The sequence below is a fragment of the Typha angustifolia genome, chromosome 3 (genome assembly GCF_048772165.1).
Source record: "Typha angustifolia cultivar Huaian chromosome 3, ASM4877216v1, whole genome shotgun sequence".
In the NCBI taxonomy this organism is placed as follows: domain Eukaryota; kingdom Viridiplantae; phylum Streptophyta; class Magnoliopsida; order Poales; family Typhaceae; genus Typha; species Typha angustifolia.
Genome location: NC_133241.1, coordinates 5,204,440 through 5,229,347, shown reverse-complemented (window position 1 = coordinate 5,229,347; position 24,908 = coordinate 5,204,440). Strand labels below are relative to the sequence as shown.

At 34.7% G+C, this 24,908-nt stretch overlaps 1 protein-coding gene across 3 annotated transcripts in view; it reads left to right on the top strand.

The window, feature by feature from the left end:
• Positions 1–960: 960 nt before the first annotated feature.
• LOC140758515 (mRNA export factor GLE1-like) overlaps positions 961–24,908 on the top strand; it is a 35,867-nt gene continuing 11,919 nt past the window's right edge. For 2 of the 3 annotated variants that reach the window (XR_012104121.1, XM_073094714.1), the window contains exons 1-11: positions 961–1,244; positions 2,818–2,955; positions 3,028–3,207; positions 3,282–3,443; positions 3,906–4,029; positions 6,294–6,442; positions 11,820–11,991; positions 14,498–14,711; positions 16,433–16,527; positions 17,337–17,407; positions 22,476–22,557. Coding sequence is in view for 2 of the 3 variants with exons in the window: in XM_073094714.1 (XP_072950815.1) it covers positions 2,954–2,955; positions 3,028–3,207; positions 3,282–3,443; positions 3,906–4,029; positions 6,294–6,442; positions 11,820–11,991; positions 14,498–14,711; positions 16,433–16,527; positions 17,337–17,407; positions 22,476–22,557 (1,251 nt within the window). In the remaining variant the exon portion in view is untranslated. The remainder of the gene's footprint in view (positions 1,245–2,817; positions 2,956–3,027; positions 3,208–3,281; positions 3,444–3,905; positions 4,030–6,293; positions 6,443–11,819; positions 11,992–14,497; positions 14,712–16,432; positions 16,528–17,336; positions 17,408–22,475; positions 22,558–24,908) is intronic. The other variant, XM_073094715.1, reaches the window with a different exon arrangement.

Genomic DNA, 24,908 nt, shown 5'->3' with positions numbered 1-24,908 from the left:
TAAAAGAAAATTAGACCCGTCCATATTGGCTCAATCTATATTAACTAAGATATAGAAAATGATCAGCTTCTGCCATTGGAAACCTCATATGAATTAATTTACTCCAATTCTAAATAATTCTTTTTTATTTTTTAGTTGAAAATAAAACTTATTGTTTAGTAAATGATTTCCAACCAAATCTGACCTCAAATTATCGGGTCTAAATAGTAAATTTAAAGAAAACTAAAATTTCAAAATAATTAAATTACACAGATTAGGTAATTCAAAAAGGGTGTTAGGGTTGGAATTTGGAAGCCAATGAACATCTAGAAAATTGACTTGCATTAATCAATCAACAGTAATAAATTGAAAAAAATTTCAATTGAAGTGATGGTCAACAAGATACTATTTTTGATTGCTAAAAGCAATTGCACCCCACTTCAATTAGTCTCCTCAGCTTGGTGCCAAAAAGGTATACTCCACTAGCCAATTATCTACATTGTTGACTCTCCTTAGTGTGGCAATTAATAGTAGAACTCCAATTTGCTACAAGGAAGAATGATATATTTCTAGGGTTACCATATTGGATACTCTTTAGGTTGCCCCCTTTTCTCACATTAATTCTTATTCCAACTATGAATTTCAACCTATATCTAATCTATATGTTCCATTCAACTTGGGATTTAGATTCGAATACAAAAATACTCATATATTATGGAGTGCAAAAATCTAAATATTTTTGTTTATTTCAACAAGAAGATTACAATGAGTTCCTCAAACAAAAAAGAAATCTAAATAATCGAAATACCAAATTTGTTACCTGTTTTGAATTTGGATTCGGATATGAATATAATTTTTATTTATTTTTTAAATCCAGTAAAATTTTAATTAGTCGGATCTGGATTCGGATGCCGGATATCCATTACTCTACAACCCGAGTACCCAACTATCCAACCCGACTCGACCCCCTAACAGCTACCACCTCTCTATTTCTCTCTCTCTCTCGCTCCTCCGCCCGTCTCCCTCTACTCGCCGCCGCCCTCTACCATCACCTCCTCCCCTCTTCGCGGACTTCTTCGACCTCGAGCCGTTTCTCGAGCGCGGCCGCCGCGGAGTGGGGAATTGGAAGGTGCGCCCTTGCGTTGGCAAATCTCCCTCCTTCCCGTACCCTTTTAGGAATTTCGAGGTCCCCCGCGCAGCTTCTTGCTCCGACGCTGGCAAATGCGCCTTGTGTCGCGGAAGAATATGCTTCAGTCGCTTAGCAGGTATGCGGGGCTTCAAATGTTTGATGAAATGCCACAGTTAGCATGATTACATTTTTGTTTTATTTGATCGTATCTTTGTTTTCCTCCATAGCCTATGCTGCTGCATTGTTCTTGATAATTTTTTTCCAATTGGATCCAAGATGTTATCTTAATTCTAATGCTTTGACTCGGGCAAATGTTCTGGATTGAGATGATTTTTTGCTTTATTACTTTAGTTTGTTTGCACTAGGCAGAAATTTAGGTGGTTATATGCAAACAAAAAGTTATGTTCTTATCTCCTTTCTCTCGTTGGGTTCAGGGTTTAGATGCTACCCTTGATTGTTAAAGAAAATTGCATTTCACGTTCCACATTTTCATGATTTACGGTTCACACTCTAGCTTTTCAGTTTTTATATTTTAAGCCCCTTGTTCTGGATATCTTTTTTTTTTCTTTTATTTATTTATTCTTAGAGAGCACCTCATGTTAGAAGCTTGCTAGAAAAGCATTAACGAAAGAATATTCAATTTGATTCAAATTAGTTCTGATTAATTTTTAAAAGATTCTTTCTCATATCTCTTTGAGGGAATATCTAAAAGATTTTCCTCTGTTATTTAGGTGAAAACATTTTGTTTATATTTTTTTCTATTGAAGGAACTATTTTTGTTTTGGCAAAATGTTTATTTTTCAAACTTGTTACGAATGCGAGTTTCCAAATTTTTTAGAAGAATAGATTAAACCATTTTCAATGAAAATAAACCACTCTTAAGCTCAGCAGTTTCCTAGGTATAGTAACAATCTAATAACAACATCAAGAGAATACCCAAGTGAAGAACCACTAACTTTAATAGTGATATACCTTCACCAAAAGCGCTTTAATTCAAAAAAAAAAAAAAAACTAGTTTGCAAAAGAATCCTATTCGGAGAATCCGAGCTTAGCATTACATAATTTTACTAATTTGTATAACATTTTTTAATAGATCATGAGCTCCTACTAATATACTAAACAAAAGAGCTTGCTCTCTTTGGATGCTTTTGTTATGAGTTGATCTTCCCAAGTCTAGAAGAAACAGTAAATTGGTGTTTATGAGGACCAATGTTAGGAGCGGCTCTTGCTACTTGCCTTAATGTATACTTCCAAAGTCATATTAAATCTTGCTATCACTTCCATAGCCTATCGTTTCGCTTTGAAATTAAATTAGAGGAATGTTATGGTAAAAATTCATTTTTACATAGATTGAATAACTGGGCCAACCATTTTAAAACATGCTCAAACTATATGCATAGTATCCATATGAAATTTCTATGATAAATCACCCCTATACTTGAGGGAAGTTTTGAACAAATAGTAAGATATGACTCAACCACTAGCTCCAGTATGTTTAGCTTAGTCAGCGCTTATGGTTAAGGTTCGGTTGCAGCCTTTGGGTGGTTTTTTATGAAAAATTCCATGTGAACCAAGAAAATATGAAAAGATGGGGTGTAAATCATTACTTTCCTTTTGGTGAGGGGCAGTTTTACAAGCTTGCTTAGGGTCTAATTGACTATTAGTCTAAAACTGGAGCCTATTGGAAAATAACTGAGTTACTGATGCAGAAATAGAGCGGGCCATCACTTTGAGAGTGAATCCCTTCCATACCCATCCACCGATCACCGCCAACTCTAATAGCATCAGAATTGCAGCTCGATCTCTGACCTTATTGGATTCATCCCCAAAGACCTCCTCGCATCTATGTAAGTTTTCAAGAGTCCTTCTTCTAAACAATCCATTTCTTGAAATCGATTTCTTGGCTGCTTTTCTTGTAGGGGTTTCATCAAATTGGAGCTCCCACGCCCAAAGAACTCCCCTGCAGTGCCTTCCCCTGATCCAGATCCTAATTGGACATTGGATGATCTCCTCTCTGAGCTCAACTCGTTGGAGCTCCAGCTTGGTGGTGCTCGGTCTTCTTTGATCCCTTCGCCGTTGAAGCAAAAACCTGATTGGTGGTCTCTTGTGTGCCCTAATCCTCATGGGTTGCTGTTTCTTGGTGTTTTTTTTTAATAATTTGGTGTTTGTTTAGGTCTTTTACCAAAGAAAGGATTTTGGATAAAGGCATGAAGAAGCCCTTCATAATGTATGTATCTGATGATGATACCGGGGACGACGAGAGTGAGGATGAACTGGATGGTGGTATGGGATTGGTGACAGGGACGAGGTTTTCTTGCAATGACCTCTATCTGAGGTACTGCTTTGTTGTTTTCTTGTTGTACTTGTTGATTACTGCATTTGTTTGTTTGCCCCTAGCTTAGTTGCTCCCATTGGGGATTTGAGGACAATGTAATGGTTTCAGTCAGTGGTGCAAGAAAATGGTCTTTACAGTAGTGATGGATGCAATGACTTAAATTGGTAAAGTTTGGGACCTTTTTTTATTTATTTTTCTCTCTTCATTGCTTATCTAAACTAGTAAAAATGAATGTTTTGTTCTTGTCTAACTTGCGATCCTGTACAATATCTTGGATATGTATTTGTTTGAGTAAAAAAATGTTACAAACTTAACAAGTCCTCTGAGCATGTCAATTGGTAATATCTTATTATTGCCCAAAGAATTGAACTGGTTTCTGCTGTATTTGTGGCTTGGTGGAATAGTATTCCTTGTACGCTGCACTCTGCACTTTATTCATTTGCTTGTTTCTTTTAATTTTAGTGAATTCGAAGAATCAGATGATGAATTACAGATTGAAGCTCCTCAGTCCTATCTGATGGCAAAAAAATGCCTGGAGGAAGGCATTCTGTTCGACCTCGAATCTGAGCATTGGCTTAACATAAAAGTACGCACAATCAGTAAGATATACTTGATCATTTTTCTATTGGTTGTAGAATCTTGCAAAGACATTTTGAGATTCTTAATATTTCTGATAATTCTTAATTATACAACATATGTATATTAAATATGAATATCATCGCAAAGCTCACCTTTTCAGTTTTCATGTTTAAGTTTATGGTTTACTTTGATACTGCCAACAGGAACAGTATCTTGATGTGTGGTTGATACATTAATTCTTCTCTGCCATTTAATTATTTCACCTTGCTGCTTAAATACTCTAGCTATGATTACTATCTGTTTTGCTTAATACAATTGCAAAGTAACATTACTTTTCAATGTTTTCATCATTCTTATCTGATCATATGGTTACAACTGCTTTCTTATTTAGCATACATTAGATCCAAGTAAAATATGGGTTAGGTTTTGATATACTTTATCGTGTTCCATGTAACATATGGATGTGCACACCCTGGTGTGATCTTTTATTAAAAAATATCCATTATGAGAATACTTTAAAAGATACTTATTTCTACAAAAGTCTTCAGTACCAGCAACATAAGTTTATACTATAATATTTAAATATAGACTCAAGAATATGGACCAAAAATCATCCTTATAGCATTAGGAAGAGAGTTAAATAAGCACATAGATCCAGATTGAAGAGAGCTCCATCCAATTAGAGGGAGTAGGACTATGCAGCTAGCTGTGTTTCAAAATATGGAACAAGTACTAGAGATATAAATTGTTAAAGATTTGCGAAACTCTGGATTTAATGGTAGATTTAAGATTTTTGTCATCCATTCCTATGAAGACAAGGAAAATCTATTGTGAGTGAAATAGCTCCATATCTACTTATACATGCAGACAAGTGACCTTGATTGGAATTAGACTCTTTGACATAACTTAATTTAGCCAAACATGGTCAATGTTGATGATAGATCTAGCTAACATCCCATCAAAAGAAACCAATTTCTGCTAGAGAGGGGAAATAAACCCTTCAAACAGAACCTAGTGTGCATGATTATAATTTAATATAGTGGAAGAAAAAATAGTCGTGCTAGTGTGATATATAAGTAACTCAATAGGTTTCAAACTTTCAATTGAAGTACTATTAAATTTTTTTAAAAATAGGGGTAATTTTCAGTTGTACTTGAATTATGGAACTGTTATAATGATTGGGTCAAAAGTGGACTCATAATTGTTGGACATATTCCTAATTTGAAACAGTTTAAAAGTGCTGTTTTGTTAAACATTACTAAAAACCAAAAGCTGGTAAAACTTAAAAGTATTTGTTTTTATATTTCCAGAGTATGAAATTATTAGGCTCGCTACAATTAGTAGATACATATGCTTCTAGATATTGAAATATTAAACTTTGGCTCCTTCTATTAGCTTTACTTGGATATTTTTTTTGTCTATTTGTGAGGCATCATTTCTCTTTTCTAACTACTGTCAAAGACGCATGTTTCTCCCTGAGGCACATTTAACTTATGTTAACTTACTTTCAGCTCATTGTTGCCTATGTTGTCTTGAATCTCTTGGCATGGTAGACTTCTGAAATATATTTTGCCTCTTCTTGTTGCTATCCTCTGGAGAAATTTTGTCCTTTGCATTTTTTTTTGGCGATATCTCTAATCCTTCAAAAGTTCACATTATCCTTATGTTACAGGAAATCTACTATTTTGAGGTCACAAAGATCGATTAATATAGTTATATAGTTATATCTTTTCTTTTTATAGGATGTCAGGATGTCCTCTATAATCTTCCTTTAAGATGGGAAAGAACGTAGTCACTTTTTAGTTTTTGCTAACACTTTACTGTCGGGTACAACTATTCTTTTTCTTTTGTTTTCATATAATTCTTGTAAAGTTTCAGACTTGAAACTTAGTTTTCTTCTAATTCTCTTGTCAACTTTTCTCTTGTTTAGTGGAAAGTTTTGTTTTTTTGTTTTTTTTTTGGAAGTATCTGGTCATTGAAAAGGCTTCATAAGGATCATTATCTTGGTACTTCTGATAGTTAAGTAGAGGTTTACTTCTACAATAACAGAAATGTAGAAATTGTCATTTACTATGATTAATACCTGAAAAATATTTTGGTCATCTTACAAAAAGTCACAGTTCTCTACTTCACTGACTTTTATGTTGGATAAAAGATTTTCTTTCTTTTATTCAATTTAGATTCTATACAAGTACAGTAGTGAGTATTGAGTTCCAGTTCCGTATTCCTTTTCCAAAAATTCTCATATCTATAGCTATTTGATGAATTCAGGAAGAAGTTAAGAGCAAGTTAGCTGCATTGGAGGTTTATCACAAGAATGAAATTGATAGAGCATCTACTGTCATTGATCGACTTATGAAGCATACAGAAGTAAGGCGAGAGATGGACAGAAGACTAGACAAGCAATATCAACGAAAGATGTATGCGCTTTTCCTTCTTCAGTCACTGCAATATATAATAACATTATTATCAATTAATGCCTTCTCAAAAGGCTAAATGTGATCATTATTGCCTTGATTAATTTGTTTTTTTGTTTATAACTTGAGAAGTAAAGTCACATCTGATAGAGCATGTCTCAGTTCATGATAATGGTAGGTTGAATATATCTATAAAGTACATGATAGAAATAACTATCTCTTATTAGTTAGGAACATCATTGTTTGAAAAATACGACCTTAAAGTCTAGGAGAGACTGTTAAAGTGCAAGTCTTAGCTAACAAATAGAACTATTTAGGAAACAACACATGATTCCAGTGCCTCCTAAGTAGGGGTGAAAATGGGTTGGACTTAGTTCGACCTGACCTGCCACCCGATCCGGATTGGATATGGATTAAAAAATTCTATACGATCTAAATTCGGATATGGATACGGATATGGGTGTAGTAAAATGTCCGGATTTGGATCCGGATCCGGATAGTCTATTAAGAAAAACTCGGATTCGAATACGGATACAAGTATAGCTAATGTTATTGGATACGAATTTGGATAATGTCCATTTAACCACTTATATAATTCCCAACCCTCTAAACCACACTAATCCCACCCTCTCCATCTCTCCCAATCAGTAGCCGCCTCCACCCCCGCTCTCGAAAATCTCTCCTTGCCATCATCGATCACGGTCTTCATCGCCAGCACCTCTTCAGCCTCTCTGTCGCTATCACTACTCCGTCGCGGCGTCACCAAGCTTCGTCTCCTTTAGTCTTCCCCCATTGAGTTGGTGCTTGTGGCGGTGTGCAGGGGCCAATGGGGAAGACAAAGGAATTGTATAAGGATGAAGAGTGTGTATGGTCAGGAAGGTGGTATGTGCCGATGGGGGAAGTGCGTGAGGCTCCTCCATTGGTCAAGATCGTAATAAGGTTCTGTTTTGTTGATGTTTACTTCGTTGGATTTGAACTACGCACCTGATGTTCGTGGTTATGTCTCTATGGTTTCTGTTTGTGTGATTGTTTTGGGCAAAGTTTATGTTCTCTTTCCTTTTCCTTGGAGGACTCAACAAATTAGCAGCACAAATTTTTTTTTTCCTTTCCTCTTGTGCATGATGAAGTCTTCAAATTGTTCAAGTTTGCTCTTTGTTTATTTGCCAATTATGGAGACAGAGAGGACGGAGTCATTGATAAAGGATGAAGCCATCCTTGAATTGATTCATCGACGGAACTGTGAAGGGGCTTATTTCTCACGAAAGGCATGATGGGTTTGAAATAGAGGAGCAGATTGTTTGGAATGGGGTTGTAGGAATTTTTTTGTAGTTAGACACTCATCAATCGTCAATTGACCCCACTGGGTGTATTTGTTTAAGAGATATAAAGATGGGATTGGATGTAACACCAATCTCATGTTTGGAATGAAATTAATAGATAAAATTAGGAGTCCGGACCAGATGCCATATTCTTTTTTTAGGTAGGATGCTATATCTCGAATGGAGGGATAAGAGCCTTATTACTATATTGCCTTTATACAAGAAATAGTAAATTTAGATATATAAATAACAAAACTAACAATTTTAATTACTCAAATTTTATTTTTGAAATAGTCATTTGTGTTAATTGTTTCTAAAATAAAGGTTATAATTCGTTTATGATTCTATCTGTATTCATTTTATGATCCGATTTATATCTGTTTAAGATCCAATCCATATCAAAAAATTATCCGATTCGTATCCGAAGATTATTCGATCTGTATCTGTTTGGTTAGCATATGGTTTTAAATTTTGTTATTCGTTCAATATCCGTATTTGAATCCATATTCGGATTAAAAATATAGATTCGGAAATGAGTTGAGCACTATTTGATCTGTTTTCACCTCTACTCCTAAGAAATTGTTTTCTTTAGTGTAGGTCTTTTTCACGCTCTTAAAAGATATTGTATACATTGTCAGTCTGTTAGCTTGAGCTCTTTTGGTCAACTAGTTATCAAAAATTGAACCAAAGCTAGTACCTTTATCCAAGACATGAGTTCAATCAAATGTGGAGGGGTTGCATATCCCATTATCTTTTATAGATCCACATATGATGTATAAAGACCAAGCATTAGGGCGCATCTTGAAGGTAAGATATAATATATTGTAGTTTTGTCGCCTAATAACTTAAGCTTTTTAAGCCAATTGTTATCATGCAAGGAGAAAATGCAAGAAGAATAAATTTTGAGAAGGCATATGGTAATAGGAAGTAGGAAAATGTGATTGATGTTTAAAGATAAGAGGTCTTGGTGGTGGATATTTCTTGCATTTGGAAGGTGGTATGCAGCTGCACAGATGCTAACAGCAGCAATTGGGCAACCTAGGAAATATTTTTCTCACGTAATTTTTTTCCCTTTTGTTGATACCTAGAGAAGGGCAGAACAGTATGATGAATAAAGAAAAGAGATTGGTTTTATGGATGCTGCAAAAATATTTTGTAAAATGTCGTAGTCAATCTTTAATTAGTGGATGATTTATTGTTTGTTTTCACAAGCAAAAAGTAGTAATTTTAACAGTCAAAACAGATGTTATTATTTCTTAACTATGTTTTTGGAAAAATGAGTATGTTGCCATTCCAAAATTAAAAATAAAACATATAATATTTTCATATATAGAGAATGGTAATATGTAGCTATTGCATACAGAGCCAGTAATAAATATGTAGCAATTGCATATAGAATGATAATGCATATATGGATTAATGCATTACAATATGTAGAGTATGGTGCTTTAGAAGTCTATCTGTTAAATCTATCTTATCAATCTACTTTATATCACATCAAAGGATGTTTTCATAATTTCATAGAAGACACTATTTTTCTCTTCTTCTTCAGTTTATAGTACATCAAAAATAATCTTTACACTGTTATTTAAGATCATAAGTGAATAGAGAAATAATTATTCCTAGTTAGAATAAATGTTAGTAAGATATAGGAATAACAATTCTAGATTGAGCATTATTTTCAAAGCAAACGGAGCCTTAGGAAATAATTTCTTCTTTATGAGTCAATCAATTAGTACAATCACATTTGGACATCTAAATCTGTAGAACATTAGAACAGTAGGTGATAGATCTGATGGATCCAAATCCTTACCAAGTTACCATTAATAAATTCTAGCTTAACTAAATATGGTCTATGTGAAGAAGCTTGCACTCCTTTCTACCTAGCTATGTTACTTGGCTCTCTATTCTGCTCCTTCCTACTTTTTCATTCCCAATATTCCTTTTTCTACTGCTACCTTGCTGCATATTCCATTATCTATTCTCTCTATTCTACCCGTCCATGAAATGTTTTGTCTATGTTTTTCAAACTGTAATGCTTTAATTTTTTGAACAAGAGATGCTATTGTCTTCTTTTGAATTCTCAATGGTTTTTCTTTTCTATTAAGTTTTCTTTTCTTTGTAATAATTAACTGTAGAAACTAGAAAAGTTATAAACGAGAGAGAACATTGAGTGAATGTTACAGTGAGGTGGAAAAGTGACTATCCGTTTGGAACTTTGGATAGCAATTTACTATGGTTGGCTGGGAAAATTACTCTTCTCAAATGCTATTTTGGTTCTATCATATTTTTTCTATTTAAATTCCCTATTCTATTCTATTACTTCCCTTCAAATTTCCTGTATGTGCATATAAAAATGGGTTGGATCAATTGCAAATTCTTATGGCTATTTTGGATGGAGAAGAAAAGTCATTCTCTTTACTTAGCTGGTTGTTTGCAGCAGAAAAGAGCTTAGTAGGTAAGGGATCTTAAATATAGATGTTATTAGTATTGAACTTCGTGCATAGTGGTGGTGGAGACTGCTTAAATCAAGAATAATATGTGCTGAAAGGTGATAGCTAGTTATATCATAAGAAATTGAACTTGGAGAGTTTCAACTTAAGATCTCCAATGTGGGACATGAAGTAGATAACCAAATTCTACATTAATGTGGTGTGGATGAAAAGGAGAATAATGCAGAAAAACTGTAGAGTATGGGATACAATGATGGCTACAATTATTTGGTCTGTTTGGCTGAAAAGGAATAGAAGAATTTCATTAACAAGATAAAAGGTTACAACTTATGCCTTGAAAATGATGATGCTAGAGGATGCATAAACCTAAGCCCCTGTTCACTCCGGGAATTAACTTGTTTTTATTCTGGAATATAAGTTCTTATTTCAGAATAATAATTAAACGTTATAATTACTCTATTCTAGAATACAAATATTTTTTTTATTAAAATTACATCTTATACCACACACTAACTCAATTATTAAATTACCCTTAATATCTATCCCATTAACTTTATATCGAATCAAAAGGTATTTATAGTAATTTTATAAAAAATAAAACACTTTTCTTAATATTTTTTATTCACTTTATATCACATCAAAAGTAATTTTATATCCTTATTTTATAATATAAGTGAACATAAGAATAATTATTTCTAAAATAAAGACATCATTTTGAGAATAACAAAGATAAATACCTATTCTAGAATTGACTTTATTCCTAAAGTAAATGAAGCCTAAGAATGATTAAAAGGGGAAAAAGCAAAGAAGATTAGGGAATAGTTTAAATTCTGTTTAGATGTTGGGATTCAAGTAGAAAGATGGTTATGTAAAGAATGAGATCATGAAGTGTTTGCTGGTCCTTTTTGGGTAGGTGATGAACATGGTTTTATGTTATATGACAATCCTTTTTCTGATTCTTAAATAGGAATAGAAATAGGATGACTAGGAATGACCTTTCTTTCAGGATGTAACCCTATGGTCAAGAAGTAAAAAGAAATCAGTTTCTATCCTAGATAGCTATCTGGAATATTTAACAAAATGATCCTCTGTATTTCTGATATTTGGTGGTCATCATCACCTGGAGGCTTGATCCATCATTAGTCTGATTATTGTTTGATTCTATTTATAGCATTTTATGTAGGTAGATTGATTCTATTTTTTATTTTATATTTTTTTTGTCTGTGGTGGACTTGGATGACTGAGTGTTGAAGATCTATTTTGCTCTTGATGTATCTTTAAGATGTATTGTACTTCCTTCTTTCCCTGAACTTAAGTGCATCAATGCACTTAATAATACTTAAATTTTAAGGAAAAGTGATTTCTTTTATATGTATATACTTTTCTTCTATTGCCCATGTTATCTTCAGTTAATGGCCTAGATTTTTCTCCTATTTTGTTTATTTTGGCTCTGATGTTCCCTATTTCCTTGTTTTCTTTATCATATAACATATTGCTCCTTAAAATTAAGTTTCAGTTGGTGTTTGTCAGATACCAACATTTTCAATTTCTTGAAGACCTTTAGTTACTCAAAGGCACCTGAATTTATACTGTATTGCTTCATTGTAGTGCAGAAGTACTTGATAAACATTTATCTTCCGTCCAAAGGGATCATGAGCAAAGATCCCAAATTGAAGAGCGCAAAATAAGAGATGAGGCAGCTCTTGAAGAAGCTATAAGAAAGGAGAAAGCTTTTAATGAAGAAAAAGCACATCAAGAAAGAGCTAGACAAGAAGCAGAGGTTAGTTTTAACTACATTTGTAAACATAGATATGTAACTTCATGAGCAAGTACGAGAACTACTAAAATGATGTTTTTAGATACATATGAAAACAAAAATAGTTCTACTTACTGCTTAATTTGATGTCTATCTTGAAGGAAATGCCATTGGTTGATATTGCATTATTACTCAAGTAAGTACAAAACTTCACACATATAAGGTAAAAGAGGAAGTTGGGACAAATCTCTTGAAAGCCCCAATACTTTGGCAAAATGCCTGCCCAACAAAGAAAAACGCCAACAGAGAAAAGAAACTATCAATCTTTCCTAACCTTAACAGGTAGAGGAAAACCCAGATCGAAGATTACAACATGAGGTTGTAAGTCTTAAGAACTTATGGACCAAATCTCCAACCCAGGCAATAGTGAAGCACATGAAGTCTGACATGAAGTCTGACATAACTCGAGCATCTATACTCCATGCTACCACAATACCAGGCAAGCAACTACAAATGCTGGTCGGCCTATATTAAGCAAAGCTATCCAATGAATCTGACCACCGGAGAAGAATAAGTAGGCGCCAACTACTAGTTATTTCTTTTTTTCCCGGTATGCCGCTCCACGAGCCGGGAATAATGGCTGGCATAGAAGTCTGACTAGTGCTCGACTTCCTGGACATGTGGACGGATTGAACAAAAGGGAAGGTGCTCTCCATGGGAGAGCCCAAGTTGGAGGAGCCAAAATGCCTCCTTCCCCCCTTAGCACATTGTACAAGAGGGAGGAGGAAGAAAGAAACTACCTCCCCTCACCATTGATGCCAACCCACCAAGTAGTGGGGTGGTTTGGGCAGGGAAGGGAAAATTGTCAAAGAAAAGAAAGGGAAGACCGGTGGGTATATGAGCAAAGGGGTTACTTGTGTACTGGAGGAAAAGAAAGGGGTCTGCTAGCTTTTGTGATTTTACTTCATCGTTTCATTTTAATATATATATTATAGAAGATATTAATTGGAAGTAGGAAAATATTTGAAAACTGTATAGTAGATGAAATTAGCACATATAGGGTAGATGTATTTGAAGCATGGTCCCAAGTTTTGGTTGATCCCAATCTAGGGCTGAAACTAGTACAATGGTTTTGGTCGATACCTGATTGGTTTCCAGTTTGGATTAGCCGTATCGGCCGAATCTGATCGAAATCAGGAGAGAGAAAGGAAGAAAGATAGGGAGGAGAGTAAGAAAAAAGAGAAAGAGATGAGAATGAGAGATAAAAGAGCTCATTGGAGGAAGAGAGAGAAAAAGAGAAAATACCTTATCGAAGCTTCTCAGATAAGCATCGTCGGAGAAGAATCGGAAAGGGAGAGATCGAGAGAGAAGGGAGTCGGTGAGAGAGAGGGAGTGTTAGTGGGAGAGAGAGGAGATAGAATTAGATAAGGAGAGATCGAGAGAAGGGAGTCAGTGAGAGAGAGAGTTAATAAAAGAGAGAGAGAGAGAGTTAATGAGAGAGAGAGAGTTAATGGGAGAGAGAGGGTAGTCAGTGAGGGAGAGGGAGTGGTAGTGGTAGAGAGAGAGGTAGTGAGAGAGAGGGAGAGTTAGCGGGAAAGAAAATTAATAAGAGAGTGGGAAAGAGAGTTTAATAAGAGAAAGTTAGTGAGGGAGAGAGTAAGAATTTTTTTTTATTTGTATGAGAGGGATAGAGTGTGAGTGGTAGAAATAGAGAGATAAAACTTAAGAAAATAATATTTATTTTTTAATTTTTAGATTTATATATGAATGATTTCTATTTTATCTTATTATTGTTATTTTTAAAAAAAATTTAGAATTTTTTTGTATTTTAAAAATTATTTAAAAGTACAAATCGATACGGATGATCGATACCGCCGGTACGGTTGATATGTATCGTTTTTTTGGACGGCCGATCCCGACCCAATTTTGATACGTGAAGCTTTGTTTTGAAGCACATCAGTGATATTGTGAAAAACGCCCACTGTATACAGATTGCTAAAATATGACACAAAAGATGAGGTATGTGGTTTAATTGAATGAAGAATACAAGGGATATAGATAACTTATATATTTTTTAAATTTATCTCTGCAACTTGGGATCAACCAAACTTTGAACATAGCCTAGTTCTTGATAAGTTACACCAGGAAGTAGAACATTTCCATCTTTGTACACTATGCAGTTCCTTGGGAAAGTTCAAACCATGGTTTCTCACTTTCTCTGGTAACATGAGAGGAAGTAGTTAGAAAATACATGATTTTATGGTTGTGCTTGGTCTGACAAAGAAATCTATGGTCTGACAAAGAGATCTATGCAGCCAGGTACTAAGTACTTTATTCTTATCAGTTATTTTCTTTTGTTGTCATATTAGCTAATCTGGTACTCCTCTTTCTAAAACCACAGTTAATGTGTTCAGGTGCTTCATTAGAAAATGGCTTTTGGTCTGTTTTTGTTCTTAGATATTGCACTGGCATGTAACATGGAGCTGACTTTAAACTTCGGCAAATGTGAATTTATACTGTTTGACTGTAGGCTAGACACAGGGCTGCAAAATTAGTTGAAGAAGCAAAGAAGGCAGCACTTGAGGCAGCAGCGAAGGAAGCTGCAGAAAAGGAATCTGCTCGAATGAGAGAAAATGCAGCTGCTGAAGTTAAAAATAGCAGAACTACAAATTTGAATATGCTTACAACTGCAGAAACAAAAGAAACAACCGAGGGAAATTCTATCTCCAACAAAAGTCATTCTGGTACACATAAGAATGTGCAACTGACAGATACTTGATTTATTTGATGATATTATGTCTCTTTCACTTATTACACATAGTTAAGATTTGAGGCAAAGCCATAAACCACCACAGGTTACCTCATACAAATTTAAATATATGATAATAAAATCATAAAATTACTTGGTGTTCTAAACATTATACTTCTAAAGGTACACTTTATACTCTGGTTCAAGCCGACTCAGATGAGCCTTGCATCCTCATCGATTTTTTTTTTTCGATTGCTCTTGCTTTCCTCTTTTACTTCCATCTTTTGAAGGATGGGAAAGAATAAACAATAACATCATGAACTAGCTCAAGGACGAAGTTGTCCTGCTTTTATACTATTCTGTAATAGGTCATGTTGAACTGGTAGCATGTGAGAATTGTGTTGTAGCTGACATGGCATGATTTAGACAAATGGAAGAGAGTGTTCTTGGTTGAGTTTCTTTCGGTCAAGCAAGTAGAGGATGTTATAATGATGGGTAGCTTCATGCTAGGGGGACATGACAGTCAAAATTGGTACATGAAGAAGGGATTTAAGAGCTATTTGAAGGGTTCCAAGTTGTATGTAAGGTTATCCTATTCGTTGCTGACAAATAGGGAGGAATTTGCACAGTCAATATCTGTTTTTGGTATTTAGAGATGATTACAGTGAGGTTACTAGTCATCTTGTGTGACTAAACACTTCAAATTGCTTTGCTTCAGAAATTCTGCTTTTACCTTTTTCTTCTCACACTCGTGTACTTGTGGAGCCACCAGTTTGATATCTAAGATGTTCAAATGACCAAATGGGTACTTTTACAAAGTTAGGGTGGGCTATTGCAACAAGCATACGTGCATTAGGTTTCTTTGTGAGTCATTGCTTCAATTCTTGAAAACCCTAATCAAATTATATATCAAACACTACCTTTCAATTTTTATTTATTTATAATGAAAAAAAGAAATTGGAAGCATCCAGTTTTTTCAGGTGTTTTTTTCCTAAATTTTCTCTTTCTTATAGGTAGGTCCTTTGTTTTTTTCAGAAATGCTTCAATTCCTAAAAACTGCAATTTAAAGGAGAGAATGTTACATCAAAACAGTCATAAAGATGTGTCTATTAAATTTACCTTGTAGTTCTTGATTTATGAAATTGCAACCTTTAATCAAATTCTCATCCAATTTATCAAACAGATGCACTGCGTCAGTACTTGTTAGTAGTAAGTTAGTAACAACATAAATTGTTTGTATATTTTTATTGGAACACTGAATAAGTATGAAAGTTTGGCTGTAACACGTGCTTTTTGTACCTTGCTGTTCAATGATATTAGGTCTCCTTTGGTTGAAGAATAACGTAATTCACGGATAGTGTTTTACTCATTTTTATCCATAGTTTTGGGGAGAGCAATACTTTTTTGTATTTAGATAGTGTTTTTTTTTTTATTCTCCATGGTCCAGGAGAGAGCTATGTCATTTGTGTTTGGTTGCAATATTAGAATTGAGGGTCCTCTCTCTTATTCCAACTTCAAGTTGGAATGGAAATATAAGGATAAAGAGGCTTGAATCCATGATATTAATAATATTATGAGAATGCTAGCCATGATTAGTTATACCAGATTTGTTAGTGTTTGTTTACAAATTATAAATAAGGATCCCTTATCTATGGATAAGGTCTCTTATTCTTCAATCAAACGAGGTCTCAAGGTTTACATTTTTCCATGTTGCAGGAATGAAAGTTTTTGCTGCTGATGCAGCCCTAGAGGCAGAAGCAAATAGACTCAGATTATACAATGAAGGACTAGAAAAGAACCATCTTAATAAGGTTTTTGTCTGTTCTTTATTGTTTGATGTTGAAAAGTTATGCTGTTTTATTACTTTAGTCCATTCATTTAGCCATTTTTTTTTAATCTGCAATGGTTCATATCCTTCATTATATGTTGATTTTTTTGCTTTAGGAGCCATGCAAGGCATTTTTTACAACTCCTTTACTTGCAAATATATATATATATATATATATGTATGTATGTATGTATATAACGTATATGTCTATACAGTGCTATGTGTTATACATTTCTAATTAGGGGACATTAATAATATATATAGTATATGAAATAGACAACTCACAAATATAATAATTCACATATACTGGTCATAGATTGAAAATTGGTGCCGTTGATATGATCTACAATACCTAGAAGGCCGTTATACAAAATCATATGTTGTGCCATTATTATTTGTGCATTGATTATCTCCAAAACAATGATTTATATTGTAATAAGACTAATTTAGTTGTTCATTAAATGACATATATTCTCTGAACAAATGATTTTCATATGTAGAATTTCTAAACCTTGTGGATCGCATCAAATTATTTAAATTTGAAGTAGAACCTTTTTACTTGAACTTCTAGCAAGTTGTGCACTCTCTGGTTACTACCTTATGTATCACATCTATGTGATATCTTCAGGAGAAGGCTATTGTGTGCGTAGATCTTTATGTGAATGTCTGCAAGCATGTGTTGAGAAGTGTTACCATAGGCTTTTAGTGGTGAATCATTTTTTCATGAATGCTGAATTGATTTATAGGTTCATTTATACCCCTTTGAAGTTTGAACTAGTTGTATTTGTACAGGACTTTGGTAAATATGAACGGCGGATTGCCAGGTACTTGAGACAAATAATTGGCACTGTTGACAACGTTAGGTGAGTTAAAATTTCTTTTTAAAAACAATACTATCAATTTCCTACTTATAAATTAATTTTCTATTGTTTTCAACTTCTATGTTTGGACTATGTAGTTAGATTGATCTATGACACTTAGGCCTCGGTCACAAGTGGAATATGATTGAAATAAGACTAGCAATTTTTATTTGTTATTACCAAAATGAGGGATTAATTTTAGAAATAACTATTCCTATGTTCATTTGTATTCTAGAATAATAATGTAAATATGTAATAATTATCTTTAATATGATATAAAGTGAAGGAAAAGATTGGATAAATGTGTTTTATTTTTATGAAATTACGATTAATACCCTTTGACATGATATAAAATAGATTGATGAGATAAATATCAATGATAAAATTAGGACAATGATGGCTGTGCCACCATCGGCACGATGTGTCGGTTGGCATGGTTCCAACAAACACGCCCTTGCATGCAAGTGGTATGAAACTGTGTGCTATTGACACACATTTAACATATTTTTAATAACAAAATTAGAATATTTAAACATTATTTAGGTCTTCGGCACGCCAATCTTTGATTTTTGATTTGAATATATTTATTAAAGATATAGCAATAGTTAAATGTAAATATTATTCAACACATCATATAATTGAATACATTTATTAAAATTTATATTGATGATTGAGCACTCCATGATATAATTGAATACATAATATTAATTGATATAGTTTAATAATTAAAACTAATATCTAGTTGAATGTAGAATGATATGGGCATCAAAGATTTTATTTGCTAGCACAAGAATAACACGAAAATATTGCTTTAAATACTATTGATAATCTTTAATCATATTGATGATGATGACTTCATTTGCCGATATAAGAATAACATTAAAGTTGTTCGATAACAATTGATAGAAATAAAAAAAGTTCAAAAAATGGGCTCTATATTAATATGGGTCAGCATGCACCCATCTAGGAGTGTATTCAACCTGAGCTTGATCGAGCCTAGCTCTGAACAAGCTTAAATTGAAATTACTTTCGAGCCTATATTTGTGATCAAGTTTGGATTGAAAACATTTTAATTTAAACTAATTTTGAGCTCGAGCCTAAATGAGCTGATCAATAAGCAGTTTCAAGCCTTAATTAATTCAAGACAAAATTTTAGCCTGATCAAGCTTGCATTAAATTAATTTTGATTTAGGTTTGAACCTAATTAAAAAATATAAACTTATTAAATATCCATGTATTTAGAAAAGATATGATAGGATCAAAATTTAGAACTAAACTCTATAAGATCAGAGTATATAACAATCCACTTAAATAAACTTTATAATATAACAAAATTATAGTATAGTATGGAAAGTATTGCTCACATTGTAGATACATATATTATAATTATTTTGAGCCTTATCAAACCTATTTGATTGAATCGGCTCATGATTAAACTTGACTTGAAATGATTTTTGAGCCTATTTTGAAGATCAAGTTCGGCTTAACTCATTTTTCGAGCTGAGCTTGATCGAGCCTTATTATGCAAAGCTTGAGCCGGCTTGATTATTTTGGCAGCACTACCCATCTTGAACCATCATCGGACTATCTTTGAATTGGTTAGTGTGTGGTTTAAGATGTAATTTTAGTGAATAATATTTGTATTATAGAATATGACTATTATGATGTTTAGTTATTATTATAAAATAAATGGTTGTATTCCAAAGTAAGGAAAAAAATTATTTCTAAAGTGAACCGGGGCTTAATTCAATTGATGAATCTACAAGTGTGTTCTAATGCAAATGTTTCTACAGTGCAAGGTGTTAAAAGTAATGATGTTTGTAGCTTTACACCCTTTAGCAAGGTCATTTTGTAGATGTTCTTGACTCAAATTCACACAATGAAGGCAATTGAGTAAATTCTACTATACAACTGAGGAATGTCATTGAGAATTCCATAGATCTTCGAGGTTTAGACTATCTCATTCTATGTAAAGGGTACATGGACCATATGAAAAGAACTTGATAACATTTAAAATTAAGCACATTTAAACTGTAAGTTGTATGTTGTGGTTGAAGGAGATCCCACCATTCCTAGGTGGTTGACTTGCTAAGTTCCTTTCAGCATTATGTGTTCTGTTATCTTATCTCAGCGAAAAAGATTATGTTCGCTTGAGTTTAGTGCTAATAAGTAATAACAGTTGTTCAAGCCAGAAGTGATTAGAATAATCTGAACATAAGAAATAGAAAAGTATCTCAGACAGATCATTTTGCCAGCATATTCCTGAGGTTGTGAATATCCGCTCTTTCCTGCTATCGAAGCTCTACATTTTCCAATCCCTTTTAGAGTAAGAGGAAGACAAATCTGCACTGTCCTCCTATACATAAAAATCGATCTCAATCTTTAAAATGCTCATAATGTCATATAGTAGGAGCTGATAAAAAATGCAACTGTGGCTAGCTAAAGAATGATTGCTAATGATGGACTAATTACATGCATGAATTTCACATGTTTGTTTCTGGAATATCATTTATATTGAGGAAATGATTTGCCATGTTGACAGATGCTGATACTGCATGTTGAGCTTGCTAGCAGATACTTTAGGAAACAAGCTCTTATCATTTTTCACTTGCAATTTTATTTTTGATTGTTTTGTAACAGGGTACTTGTCACGACCCAAAATAGGAATCATGACCGGCCATGCATCTCAATATGCTTGAGATGTACGAAGCCTTATTAATACTCTCTACGTGTACGTTGGCAAAATAAATAAATAAAATGAAAATATGCTTTATTAAATTTTAAAACTAATTGCAATAAAGATAAAACAATGTTAATGTTTTTGAGTCTCTAAACTAAATGAATAAAACTTCTAATCTAAAGCATAAAATCTAAAAGAGCGGAAAAGTAAATAGGTGAATCCTAAGTGGAGGTGGAGTCCGGGTACATCTCGCTCAGTCGCCCCGCTGACTATTACCTGAAATAGATAAACAAATATAAAAAAAACAATAGAACCCATGAGCCAACAACTATAGCTTAGTGAGTGGAATCCACTCGAAAACCAAATAAATTTTAAATCATATTAATGCTGAATAAATTAAACTAAAAGCAACAATATCCATAACGATATGCAATAGACATGCTCTTTAAATAATAACAATGATAACAATGGAGAGATGTCATAACTTGTAACCTTGCACGGTTTCAATATATTAATATCTTTTCAATATTTATGCTGTCATATGTCTCAATGGGTCTAAAATTCTGTGGATCCACATCAACTAGAAGTCATCTCGAGATGATGCTCGGAACTTTTCTTCATAGCTGATCCGGTTAGGGTCATCAGAGGGTATCACCCTGTCATCAACACACTTTGTCTTTTTCTCTAACCGTTGAGAGAAGTTAGAGTCACCTAGGAAATTTTCTCATTCATCCTAGGACTGTTCCCTAACCCCGCCAGAGTTACCTGAGAAAGTCACCACAGTGATCTAATTTAGGATTTTCCCCTGGACTTCCAGATAGACTTGAGTCATCACGAAAAATCGCAAGTGATTTATACCGAGACTGTTCTCTAAGTCGTACCAATACTAGTCTCATTTTTCTTTTCACAAATTTCAATATTTGCACGAAGTATGGTGATGCACTGAGTATAATGATTAAATGCACACAGAAAATATAATAATTAAATTTTTACACGTATGGATGAAATAGATAGATTTACACACAAAAATTTGCAACAATTAAATTTTTGCACATAGAGAATTTATATGGTCTGACAAAATACGAAATATAATAAAATAAATATGTGAGTGAACCCACTCACCTGAGTCTAGGCAAGACAACCGAAATCTCAAATTTCTAGCTCACGTACTAAAAATCACCACCTTAAATAATAAATAATAATCAAAATTTTAATTTGAATAATATCAATATTTCTAAAATTTAAAAACAAAAAAGAACTAAAATGTGTTTAAATTTACCTATTGGATTGGGCTGGGCTAATGCTGGTCCCGGCTCAAATAAAAAAGAACTAATCGGGCTGGGCCAAGGCCCAGTCAGATAGGAAATGGATTGGGTTGCAGTTTAGCCTGCAGCCCATCCAATTTAATCTGTTCGGGTCGGGTTTGTGAATCCGAAATCCAAACCCAAACCTGAACCCGCATTCAAAAGAAAAAAAAAGGGGTGGCTCGGGTTAAACCCGAGCCAACCAATCCCCCTTTTTTTTCTTTTCTCCCTTCTCGCGTCCGATGCGAGGGAGGGAAGGATCGAGAGAGAGAGTGGCCGCCGGTGACTTTGCCGGCGGCGGTTCACGACCGGCTCCGTCCCTCCCTCTCTCTCTCTCTCTCTCTCTGTCTCTCTCTCTCTGTTGTCCTCACGAGGTGAAGGAGGACTCACCACCGACGGCCGACGCCGAGGCCGACATCGACTGGAGCCATTAGGGCTTTTCCAGAAGGCATCCATGGTGCAAGGCTAATGACTTGGAGCTCTCGAGCACGAGCAGCAGCAGCCCGAAGCTGCTGGTCGGCGAGAGCTGCCGGCGAAGCTGAAATCCCCAATTTAGGTATTTTCGATTTACCTTTTTAAATTTAAATTAAACTAGAAGGATGAGAGAGGGCTCACCGGGGAGGAGTGTGGTGGTCCTAAAATCCTTCGGCGATGTTCCGGCGATTCGATTCCACAGCGACAACTCCGACGGTGAGAGCAAATAAGAAAATGAAGGAGGGGAAGGTGGCTTGGGGGGGGGGGGGAGGGAGAGGGGAGGGGCTGCACGTGCACCCTCCTCTCTCAACCTCTATTTTTATTTTTATTTTTTTTTATTTTTTTATTTATTTTCCCTGGTTCTGACAGTACTAGTCTAGTAATAGAACATTTTCTTGTTTACTCTTTGAAAAGAATGTTAGGACATTTGCACCTATATCATTTCCATGGTACTCTCTCATTCTTGTAATATATTCCCTGTATCCATTATAGACTTGTGCATACTAGATTACAGATATGTGATACATGTATCAATTTATTGTGGAATCTGGATTCATTTGCTAATCTATTATTTCTAAAATTCCCCCTTTCCTTTCTTTTAAACTATATGCAGAACAAAAGCTCGCGAGCTAATAAATATCATGAATGATTCAGAATGCCCTCGTTCTATTGCTGTTTCATTGTTTGCGGAGAAGGTATTTACCAATCTTTGTAGTGTTTTCTGTTGTTTTTTTTTAGCATTACCAAGTTACCTTCTTGATGCATAATCGTTGATTTTCTTTATTGCTCCTATTACTACTTCTGTTGTCTATGGTGCAGGTTAACTCAGTTGCTTTCAGAATTTCATTTATCATTATCTAGGCAGTGTAATCTTGGATATAGATATTGTAATCATACTAGTCTATTTGATTATGTCAAAGGATGGTTAATTCGATGAAAGGAGATTGTACTGGTCATAGTCTGGAGCATCTCAGATTATTTGTTAACTTTATTTCCTTTTGCAGTAACATATTTTTCTCTAAGATTCATTACTAGCCATAAATAATGCAAGTTTTGGATTAATTAGTGTTGGCTAATGGAGGAAGAAGGATTCTTTCAGGAGTTAGTTGCTATATATCTATTTAATTTGATCATAACAAATGAGAAACAAGGATTCTTGCAATCTTAGTTAAAATGTTATCTTTGCACAAATCCTGTTTGATGCCAATTATGATTTCACTATGATGGGATGCACTTTGGAATATGGATTGAAATAGTGATCTGTACTTCACTGTTATTACGTCATTTCTTAGTGAAATTTTCAGTGAAGTTATAGTAATGTGATGGAGTACAACTGTTGTAACATTTCCTTATATGAGATTGATTTTTATTATGCTGCAGTGTCAGCCAACTTGGTAGGTGCAATAGCTTACAGACAATCTTAAAATATTACTAGTATACTCTATTAGTAGCAATATAAGAAGTTTCATTAATTCTCATATTTGATATTTTTATCATCATTGACATTGAATCTCTAATTATCCTTTAAGAATTACATGCTATGAGTTTAGGTTATTCAGTGAAATAGGAAGTATGCTAATTCTTGTAAATCAGAAGTGGCAATATGCTTCTAGCAGTTGAACAAAATTCAAGGTATGTAGCTATGTATAAGGGTGAGAAAGGTTCGGATAAGAAGGCAAACATAAATAGATAATTAATGTATTAGAAATATTGGAATACAGAGAGAAGACCATATAAAGCTGGAAAGGTCTATTATAAGAGGAAAAAGGTATAAAGGTGCTCAAAACCATAGATGGCCGTGCCGACCGGCATGGGTACCGGCACATGGCACGAGGGGTTGCCATCGACCTCGTTGTCGAGCTACCCGTTGCCGATCACTGTCACCGTCGCCGTCGCCCGAGCACATTAGGTGCCCTAGCCCGAGGGAAAAGGATAGACTGAGAGAGAGTGTGAGAGAGATTGAGAGAGACAGAGAGAGATCGAGAGAGAGAGATCGGTTAAAACTTAAGTTGAGTGAGAGAAATTGAGAGAGAGAGAGAGAGAGAGAGAGAGAGAGAGAGAAAGAGAGAGAGAGAGAGAGAGATCGGTCAATTTCTCTCTCACTCTCTCCCTCGGGCTAGGGCACCTGACGTGCTCGGGCGACGGCGATCAGCGAGCGGCGACGGCGAAGGTGAAGGTGAGTATCTCATTTTTTTTTTCTCTCCTCTTACACACGGTCAGCAAGTGCCACGGCATGTGCCATGCCGGCCGGTGGTTGGCACGGTTCGTGCCTGTGGCACGGCCATCGTTGCTCAAAACATCAAAGTTCTTCACATCACCTAGTGTTCCCTTGATAAACTGAAGCTAATTATATGCAAATAAAACTCTTCTTTTTTCTTTATATTGGTGGTTGATTATTGATTAATTTTATGGATCGTCTTGGTTATACTGGGTATTAACATCTTATTTCCTAGATTCATGGAGGTTGTTGCTTGACTTGCTTCTGTATTTTCTGCTGAAAATCATTCAGTGTTCTAAGAAGTGGCTAAGGCAGCCGCTATGGCTTTTTGCCCTTCTATCTGCCATGGTTTTCCTGCAGTTGCAGGGAGTGGTGTTTGGGTTTGAGGCCGGTGCCTTATCATATACCAGCCTTGGACCTGCTATAGTGGCTTGCTATGGTGGTCAATTGGTCATATCCACTAACCTATTAGTCAACTCGATAGCCTCTTTGTTAAACTTGTTTTGAAAAAAAGAAGTTAAAAAGGCTTCGCTGTACCACGCAACCTAGATTTGCAGCAAGACTAAAAACGGCTAGACGAAAGAGAAAGTAGGAAGAGGAGAGAAAGGAAAAAAGGAGGAAAGTGAGAGGAGAGGGCATCCCTCTGCTGATGTCATCTATATTCACCTATACTGCCATCTTCACATAGAGTTCTTCTAAACCTTTTCCTTTTCTTGTCCTTGCCGCATCTGTTATTTTTTTTTGTATCTCTACCTCACAAGCCACAAGCTTCTTCCTTTTCATCTTTTCTTTTTCCTATGATGTTTGCTTGAATATCTGTAGCCATGC